The following is a 10324-nucleotide window of genomic DNA, read 5'->3' as shown; positions in this document are numbered from 1 at the left end:
TGATGGCACCTGTGCCCAGCGTCGGCTTTCTGGCACTTGTGCCCGCAGCATGTGTAAGCACCTTCGAGTGAGATCGTTGCCAGTGCCCCTGGACTGGCTCTTGTGCGGGTGGCACATAAAATACACCATTTTGAGCGTGGCCGTTGCCAGTACCGCCTGACTGGCCTCCGTGCGAGTGACACGTAAAAGCACCCACTACACTCTCTGAGTGGTTGGCGTTAGGAAGGGCATCCAGCTGTAGAAACTCTGCCAAATCAGATTGGAGCCTGGTGTAGCCATCTGGTTTCACCAGTCCTCAGTCAAATCGTCCAACCCATGCTAGCATGAAAAGCGGACGTTAAACGATGATGATGATATATATATATATATGTATGTAAAGGTTGAAATTCTTCATTATGTAAGGATGAAAGAACAGTGATTGAAGTTGTGAAGAAAATACCGTTACATTATACAATACCAAAACCTTGACGGGCAGGTGATGAAATCGTAGGACATGCGAAGTAAAAAAGTTAATTTTGGCCTGTATGTTCTTATTGTATTAGTAAACAACAGAGAGAGATATGGTAATGTGCAGAGAAGAGAAAGTGAGTTAGTGTGGGATGTAACAACTGCTTCATTGGCGAGATACCATAGTCGTTCTCTTTGCCCTTTTCTTTTTGTAATGGCGTTTTGTTTAGCCTGTCAGCCAGACTCCGTTCTCACCAACTGACTGACTGAGTTATCATCAAGTGACTAACTGATTTTTGCTTGGGGTTCTTGCTTTTATAACTATCTAAAAGGATAGACATATCATTGAGAATGGATTTAGTTGGTGGTACTTGTTATCTTAATTCTAGCTTTTGGTGGTCTAGGAGAGGCTAGACAAGTGGTGAAGACATTATTTTGGCCTAGCTAAGGCAATCTGGCAAATGTAAAACTGCTGTCACAGAAAAACTATTGTTTCACCATGAGAAAAGTTCTGTTGAACTGTTACTTGAAATTTGGTTATGATGGATCGAATCCACTTCATGCCTGCAATGATTCACTACATCACTCCCCTCCCCAGTGAGGTTCCGGGAAAGGAAACGAACGATCGAAGGAAAGAAAGAAATGCATGGACTCCGACACTAAAATGGAAGCCAGATAACGATCACGCTTGGACGCTGCTGTTAGCGCTCCACTGGTACAGGTGCCATCACGATTTTGCTTTCACTTGCCCCAACAGGTCTTTGGAAGCCGAGTTCAGTGTCCAATGAAGTAGACGTTGGCATGGGTGCCAGTCGTCGAATTTAGTTCGATTTTAATTTCACTTGCCTCAAAAGGTCTTCGCAAGCAGAGTTTAGTGTCCAATGAAGAAAAGGTATGCATAAGCGGGCTGGCTACTCCCCTGGCAGAGGCCTTGGATTATGGTCTCACTTGGCTTGCCGGGTCCTCTCACACACAGCATATTTCCAAATAAATGACAAAGGAAAATGTGTATTTCATTTAGCTCATGTCTTTCATAACAGTTTGCTGCAAGTAATTAGCTCTAAAACCGAATATATATGTCATTTATGAATTTCTAGGTGTACACCAGTCATCATCATCATCATTGGCAGCCTTTTGAGTATTTGAGAGAATTTTTCCTTGTTTGTATCCTCCTCATGCATTACTTTCACTGTCTGTGATTCCACTTCACCTTGTGAGTTTCCATAGTTAACAGTGAGTATAACTTGTGGAATTCCGACTTCTTTTCTGCATGTCAAGCAAGGTAATTTTTGTTTCAGTAGCAGGATCCTGTCTTCTTTCCTAGCAATCAATTCTTTAGTTTTTGCTAACTTTACTTTCAACCTCTTGATACAAAGTTTTGCTTCCACATTTGGAACTTAAATTCTAAGAGAAGGGACACTGAGAACTAACCCCTGATAGACTCCTATTAGGATTCTAAAGTTGCAGCTTTACTCATATTATTGACTGTACTTGTACAATCCTTGCAAGCCATTCCTCTACTCCTAGCTTCCTCAGTGACTACAAAATTAAAGAGCAAAGTATCCTGTCATAGGCCTTCTCCAGGTTGATAAACACTAGCTACAGTAGCTTATTTGTATGTGTATACATATTTTTGTGTATATATCTTTTATCCCTTTCTGTATAAATGAGAAAAAGAAAAGAAAAGGCACCCACAATACTTTTCAGCAATTCTACAGAATTTTTCATTTATTCCTTCATTTCATTTTATGAATTATTTCCTATTTGGTGACACACTTTTTGTATGTAGTTTAGATATTTTAATACTTTATTTTAAAATAAATGCAGCACTTGTGCACCATATTTTAATGCATTTGGATGGTGCTTCCAACTATCTGCTTTCTTGAAGGACTTTTGACAAGTATTCTTCCCATCTTCAAACACTGCAGACTGGGTTTTTATTGTAGCATGCCATTTTAATTTATCCTAGTACATATTTTATTAACCTCATAATTATGATTGGCAAGGCAAAACTTGGTGAGATTTGATTCAGAACACATAAGAATGTAACTAAATACTGCAAGGTATTTTTTTGTCTGGCACTATTCCAATTCTGTTACTTGTTGCAATATCCTTAAAAATACAATCGCCTCTCTCAGAAATTCCTAGTAATCATCTATGCCAATTAATGGTTCTAATTCTTGATCCTCACACCAATTCTCTTTTTTGAGGAAAAGTATGTTTTCACGGAAGGTAGATCAGTCTCATGATTGTAGTATTTATGAATTTCCTTTGTTCACTAGCAATATTTCGATGTCTGTTGGCAAGTTAGAGTTTACACTATAATGACCCAAGTGCCAACTTTCAGCACATTGATTTTCTCAAATAAAATAACAAACAAAACAAAAAAAAAAAATTTGATTGGAGCAAAGGTTTTATTTACAGAAATCAAAACGAAAAGACATGCTAGCAGACAGTGAACAAATAAATTTAGTTACAAACTTGCTTTCAAAGACATCTTCTGCTAAAAAGAACTAAAATAAGATAATATATAACTTGAGGTATTTGACTTACATTAAAATTAAATCCAACTGGAATATTTTGTTTGGCATTTTGCTTTTAATTAATACTTAAGTAACTGAAATATAATTTGCATTAATAAGAAAGATAGTTTGAACCTAAGTATTTATCTGATTAATCCAATCAATAAAGACATGATCACTTCATTTTTGCTGATATATGCAAGATGTAGTAATGACAGCAGTATCAGGAATTCTCTTAATGAAAGTTTGCCATCATTATTCTTAGAAGAATAAATTAGAATTGAAAAAATTATGTATATAAACAATAATAATGGTAAAAATCTAAAAGAAAATATAAAGCAAAAACATTTCTAGTTTCAGATGAAATCATTTAAAAGCAAAAAAAAACAACACAAGATGATAAAGAACAAAGTTAATAAGTGATATTAAAGGATATATATAAAGATTTCCTATAAATAGGAAAGTAAATTTTACTGTCTTCCATTTCCGTTAGCTAATAAAGAAAAAATCTATATTAACTAGCGTTCATCTATAAGTGGTGTGGCATCTCCAGTCCCTTCAGTTGTGTTAGGAACTGATCTAACAGCAGGACTGCTGCCATGCCGTGGAGTTCCTGGTTTAGGAGTAGAGGCACCACTTTGTTTTCTCTTAGCCCACATTTCGGCAGCTTTTGCCCAGTCAGTACTACTAGTTGTGGGGCGAGGTTGTGTTCTTTGAGGAGTGCGACTTGGTGTGGCCCCAGGCCAGATAGCAGACCTTGGAGTAGGCTGATAAGAAGGTGTAGCCAATGAATGTGCTGGTGTTGCTTGCAGTGTTTGACTGTGGTATGATGGAGTTAACATTGGAGTCATCATTGGTGTGGCCATAGGCTAAAAGAGAAAAGAAATTTTTATTTCTTAAGATATATAAACTAAGATTATGAAAAAATTTAGTGGAAAATTATATATTGAAATAAGTGATGAAATATTATTTTTCAAAAGAAATACAAACTTTTTTTGAAACTTATAATAATGTAAAAGGAGTACAAACTGTAATATCAGTAGACAATCTTATTTTTTATGACTATTATTTACAATAAATGTTTGGTATATTAAATAATTTACATATTCTAAATAAAATTAGATTATGCAAATTATTAGATATGAAATAAAAATTCACCTGATAATAATTGCCACCACTATATGCACCAGTGTAATTTGAATTGCTTCCAATATGCTGAGGGGTTCCAGTAGCTACTTGGGCCAGAGTATTGTAAATATTGTTTGGAAGACCAGCTGCAGCTCGGTGAATTGTTGCTGCATCTACACCTAATGATTATAGACACAATATTGAAACATGAATAGAATCCTATAACTATAATTTATATAACAACATGTAGTTCATAAAAGTAATTGGAATATAATTTGCACTAATAAAAAAAATGGATCTTTTTAAAACGGGGGCCACATTTTTCATTAATGTTTTACGTAGTGTTTTTGGTACCGAAAGACTTTCAAACTTCGTATACTTATCTATTTTGTGTTATAGAACAGAAAAATATTTTTGTATTCGAATTTATTTCATGTAAAAAATTGTCTTATTTCGATAATTTCAACCAATCACTGACAAGTATTCAGTTGTTTACATTTACTCCTTTGGCTGATTAAGCGGTGTAAAGCGTATTTAATTTCCATAGCTTCGTTTTTCTTTTTTCTTTTTAAATTTGCTGTTTTACCCTAACCCTAACCCTATCACCGACAGAATTGTTTCAGAATCGTTTGTTTATGTAGTCGGCACTTAATGTATATCGGCTGAATGGACGTCAGTGATTGGTTGAAATTACAGAAATACGACAACTTTAACATGGAATAACTTAGGGATTTCTTTTTTTTTAAAGAAGACTAAGAGAAAAAGATGTTTTATATGACACATTCTACCAGTGTTCCAAGTTTCAAAGTGTTTCGTTAATGAAAAATGTGGCCCCCGTTTTAAAAAAGATCCCAAAAAATAGTTTATAAAAATTTGAAATATAATACCTTGCATGCTCAAAGCAGGTGTAGTAAATGATGGAGCAGGTGTTCTAGAACTACTTGACGGAGTTCCTGTAAAAGATAAATATTAATATAGAAGTTTGCACAAAATCTTCTTCATAAAAGTATTCTATTTACCTAGTCACGTGTTTTTTTTTTTGTTTTACCTGTTGAATATACATGATTATATCTTAAGTTCAAAGTAACCACTTCTTAAGTTTCTCTTGATCTTTCTACACCACAGATACCATTTACCAACTTACAGCAATGAAAGCATGAAAATATAAGTAAGTTAGCAACTAACCTGGAATTGGTTCTCGAAAGTGTTCTTTGAACCAACGTATCATGGAATTTAATGAATGAAAAGTTTGTGATCGATATCGCAATCCGTCAGGTAAAATAGTAATATATTCATGTCTAGGTTTGTTTCTTGGTAAGTAAGAAAGCATAAATTTTCCAGGATACTGAGGTGAAGCAGTCAATACATATGGAATCCTGAAGAAGAAACATGTTCATTATTTTTCCTTTTAATTCAAATTGGAAAACTGTATTTTTCAAATAAAATATTTTGTATATACTCCAATCTTTGATAGATGTAGTCATAGCAGCATACTGGCAATTCATTGTACAATAACACAAAAATGACAACAGTGTATGGAGTTGTTAAGAACAACTTAAGTATAAAAGTGTGATTATAATTACCTAGATGGTGCTTTTTTCTTTTCATCAATCAGATATTTATCAATTACATCTTTTTTGGCACTAACACCTTCTTTATAATATTTGAAGTGCATAATATCACGTGCAAAGGATGCCATTGGTTGAATATAACGGGCAATTATTTCATCTAAATCTTCAAATTCCTGAAAAATTTCCAAGAAATAGAGAATTATAAAACTGGCCATATTTATTCAGTCAATTAGAGAATTTAAATGTTTAAATACCTTAAATTTTTAGAATATTTAAATCTTTCACTCAAATCACATCCTAAGCAACCTTAGTGGTTACGTTAGATTTACATACACACACACAAACCATTTATGTTCTTCACATTGCTAACAACAACAGAAATGCTCCTGTGACATTTCTATTTATAGCATAAATTTACAAATTTGACTATGAAGTGATGTTGTTCCTTTCACTAACAACTTAACCATAAGAGAGTGAAGCTTTATCATAAACTGATTGTCTGTGTAATATTAGGAGCAAAACGTAGTAGAAAGATTTAAATAAGAAATTTTAAGGTGTATCATTATCATAATGTCAGTTTCTCTTGTAGATATTTCTTAAGAAATATGGGAGACATGTCCTGACACATAAAAACATGGATTATGTAATGAAAATCATATTCCATATCCTATAAAGATTTATCATTGGGCAGAATACTTCAAACTCTTCTAATTTTTATGGACCTAATCTTGGAAGTTTCCCTTTCAATGTAGAATTATACTGCATTATATAGTACAAAGTATTATAAACAATTAATCTCTTTCCACAAAACAGGGAAAGCCCCCAGCCCATCAGGAATCACTACTGAGATGCTTGAAATATCTGGTAATGTGGGTTACGGTCTAGTCACCCGTATTGTAAATTAGGCGGTTTATGAAGGAGTCATATCCAATGACTAGTGTAGCAGCACCATAGTCAACTGCTACAAAAGTAACGGTGATGCTTTAGATAGAAATAATTAGAGGTATCAAATTGTTGGATCAGGCGATGAAAGTTGCGGAGAGAGTCATAGCCCAACTAACCAAGGAGAGAGTTTAGTCTAGATGAAATGCAGTTTAGGTTTGTGCCAGGTAGAATCACCACTGATGCTATATTTCCGGTAAGGCAACTGCAAGAGAAATATCTAGCCAAAGATAAACCTCTGTACTTGGCTTTTGTTGACTCGGAGAAAGCTTTTGACAGAGTCTCCTGATCTGTTATCTGGTGGTCAATGCAGAAACTAGGGATAGATGAGTGGTTGGTGAGAGCCATACAAGCCCTGTACATGAACGCTACCAGTAAGGTGAAGGTGGGCAACGAGTACAGCGAAAAATTCAAGGTACAAGTAGGGGGTTCACCAAGGATCGGTACTCAGAAGACAGCTGTGTAAAGAAGTGCCAATCTCTAACTGTGCAGGGAACCTGTGGTGGAGGTAGACTCAGGAAAACATGGGACGAGGTGGTAAAGCATGACCTTCGAACCTCACAGAGGCAATGAATAGTGACTGAGAACTTTGGCAATGTGCTCTGCTTAAGAGGACCTGTCAAGCCAAGTGCACCCATGCTGGTAACATGTAAAAAAAAAAAAAAAAATTTTTAAATCAACCTTTGAACATTGGGCCTCATTGAGGCATAGTGGCTGAGTACCTTTCGAGTGTTGGGCCTCATGGAGGCAAGGTGGCTGAGTTCCTTCTGAGTGAACCCCATGGAGGCAAAGTGGCCAAGCTCCTTTTGAGTGTTGGGCCTCACGGAGGCAATGACCAAGACCTTTGGCGTTATGTCGTGCTTGAGAAAAAGACCCATCAAGACGAGCAAAATCACAGTTGTGGCAGATACCGGTGTCACGCAAATGGCACGTAAAAGCACCCATTACACTATCGGAGTGGTTGGCATTAGGAAGGACATCCAGTCATAGAAAACCATGCCAAATCAGACTGGAGCCTGGTGCAGCCTTCCAGCCTAGTCAAACTGTCCAACCCATGCCAGCATGGACAACGGACGTTAAATCACGATAATGATGATGAAAGAGAAAACATTCAAAACTAACCATGTTTCCAATCCAGAGAGATCGCCCTAAGCTAAATGCATTCTCCTTTCCTTCTTCCCTCACATCTATGTGTTGTAGAACATCATCAGCACTTTTCAAAGTAACAGTTAAATGGTCAGCTCCCTGGAAAAGAAAGAAATAGAGTACAATTTTAAAATTTTACACATACAAAACGATTATCTCAAAGATTAATATAGTGTAATTTTTAATCATTTTTTCACTAGTTACACAAATTTATGCGAAATTGAATCAACTTTTAGAATATCAGTGGTAGTTTATCAAGTCCAAAAGGATGAGGGGTAAAGCTGACTAGGACCAAAATTTAAAACTTTTCATCCCTCTGCTTATACTGTGTACAGCTTTATTTATTTTTCTTGCAACCATAAAAGTCTTAATTACAAGAGGAGCTGTCTATCCACATTTAAATACATCTGTAAGGTTCAATGTTCTCAAGTCTGACACACTTTCACCAATTCTACCAGTACTGCGTGTACATGTCACCACCAATTCACACATCATTCATCAATAAAATTTCTAAAAATTAAAAAAGAAAAAAATCCCCAACTTAACTGATGATATATTTCCTGTAAAACTTAACCATGCAATATAGTTGAAAAAAAATCTCTATATTTAAATATTTGACATATTTCTTGATTTGAACAATTTTTACAGGTTTTCTTTTCCATATTACCTGGTTAAATATAGTGCTTTTTCACTACTGGTAATACTACAAGAAAAAGTATTTTTAAAAATTGCATTTTTATCTAAATTTTGTGCAAGACCTGAAAACTGGTTATGGAATGTTGAGTGAACCATTTACTTCTATAACTTTTTCTTCTTTAATTTCACTATTACTGATGAAAAATGTTAATGTAAAACAGTAAAACAGAAACATCCATTTAGTATTTTCAAAATTCTGAGGGAGAAAAATTGTCAAATTTGCATTTAATTGGTGTCAGTTATGTAGCATGTGGATATATTGCCCCCCCAAAAAACGAATGGGAGGAAGAGGAAGAAATTATCTAAATTAGATAACTAAATTGCATGCCAAAAGTTACTATCATAAATTGCAACATGTTCTTAATTGGTCAATAGAGATGTCCATGTCAACTGAATACATAAACCAATAAAATAAAGCTTACAAGGGTACAATCAGGATATATCTCAGGTATATTTCTAGCACAAGTTAATATCAGGGAGCAATGATATTTTAGTTGTCATAAACTGTGTTATTAGTCATAAAATAAGAAATCATGAATTACCTTACTACTAGGACGTATTATAACTTCACCTTGGTCATAGTTAGCCATCAATTTCTCACATTCTTTAAAGCTTATGTTATGGAAAGCTGGATGTACAATTACTCGTTTAATATAGGCTGGAAGAAGAAAAGGCGAAGTAGACAGGTTTAACAAACAAGTTTCTATAAAATTTAAAAAACAGACAAAAGCTATTTTTGCATATTTTTAGAAATAAGAAATCTCCAAAATTAATATCTACTTTGTCGAGCTTGAACTTTCCGTTTTTCTTCTTCCTTTGCAGCATCACTTTTCTCTGCTTCATAATCAAAATATAAATCTCTTTGGGGTCTTCAAAAAAGAAAAAATAAATAAATAAATGGAATTAGATATAGTATTCTTTATAGAAAGAAAGAAAGACAATATAAAATATTTGAATATAAAAAAAAGAAAAAATTAACTACATAGTTAAAATGTTCCCCTCTCTAATCAAAAACAAAGTAGTGTTTCTCCAAGGCCAGATATGTTTCAACAGATTATTAGAAATGAATGATATTGCTTATATGACAATAGCACTTATTTACAACTATCATGCAATGTCAAGACAAGGTGACACAGACATACATATGAGGGGGTGCTGAAAAGTTTCTGGCTTTAAGGATATCACAAAAAGCCTGGTTGGAGGCCCACACTTCCGAGTTCTTTTACAGGGCTTAGAAAAACTGTATTTTCTTTTACCCAAGGCCAGGAACTTTTCAGCACACCCTCTTATAATACATGAAGGGCTTCTTTCCATTTTTGTCTATCAAATCCACTCATAAGGTTTTGGTTAGCCAGGGGGCCATAGAATAAAATACTTAATCTAATCTTAAGTATTCTATTGCATACTCTGACTACCTCGATTACCTTATCCAGCCATTTCTCCGCAAGAATTATACCCACGCCCCTGACCCCGTCTGTGTTCCTTGCCCAGAAAATCTTGTATCTGTGTTCTTTGCCTGGGAGGAACCTAGCAGAACTTCCTCTCCACCTTACTTCTTGGATGCAGCACAAATCTACACGTCTCTGTTCAAGCATCTCAACAATCTCACCAGACCTACCTTTCAGTGTGCCGACGTTGAAAGTGCCAACCCTGAGGGTGTGGGAGGTATGGGCCTGTGAGACCCTGGGATGGGGGACAACAGTGTCATGTACCTGAAAAGAAAGCTCGCATTTGGTAGAATTCATAAACAAGCAGTAGCCTTCAATTCAACCTGCATACACTACACTATCATATTTTTGCACTATATATGATCACCACCTTACATAGGAGATAAACCCTAAGTAGGGGGTGGGGGTGGCGTGAAGTCTTTAG

The 10324-nt window shown here is 35.3% G+C and overlaps 1 protein-coding gene across 1 annotated transcript in view; it reads right to left on the bottom strand.

The window, feature by feature from the left end:
• Nucleotides 1-2838: 2838 nt before the first annotated feature.
• Nucleotides 2839-10324, bottom strand: part of LOC106881379 (transcription elongation factor SPT6) — a 42778-nt gene continuing 35292 nt past the window's right edge. Inside the window, exons 30-37 of the mRNA XM_014931746.2 lie at nt 9233-9321; nt 8995-9110; nt 7733-7855; nt 5681-5841; nt 5283-5473; nt 4985-5050; nt 4128-4276; nt 2839-3838 (exon numbers count right to left, since the gene is read on the bottom strand). Coding sequence (XP_014787232.1) covers nt 3488-3838; nt 4128-4276; nt 4985-5050; nt 5283-5473; nt 5681-5841; nt 7733-7855; nt 8995-9110; nt 9233-9321 — 1246 coding nt within the window. The 3' untranslated portion in view covers nt 2839-3487. The remainder of the gene's footprint in view (nt 3839-4127; nt 4277-4984; nt 5051-5282; nt 5474-5680; nt 5842-7732; nt 7856-8994; nt 9111-9232; nt 9322-10324) is intronic.

The sequence above is a fragment of the Octopus bimaculoides genome, chromosome 1 (genome assembly GCF_001194135.2).
Source record: "Octopus bimaculoides isolate UCB-OBI-ISO-001 chromosome 1, ASM119413v2, whole genome shotgun sequence".
NCBI classification, from domain to species: Eukaryota; Metazoa; Mollusca; class Cephalopoda; order Octopoda; family Octopodidae; genus Octopus; species Octopus bimaculoides.
The sequence above is the reverse complement of the archived record's forward strand: the minus strand, read 5'-3'. Positions and strand labels throughout refer to the sequence as shown.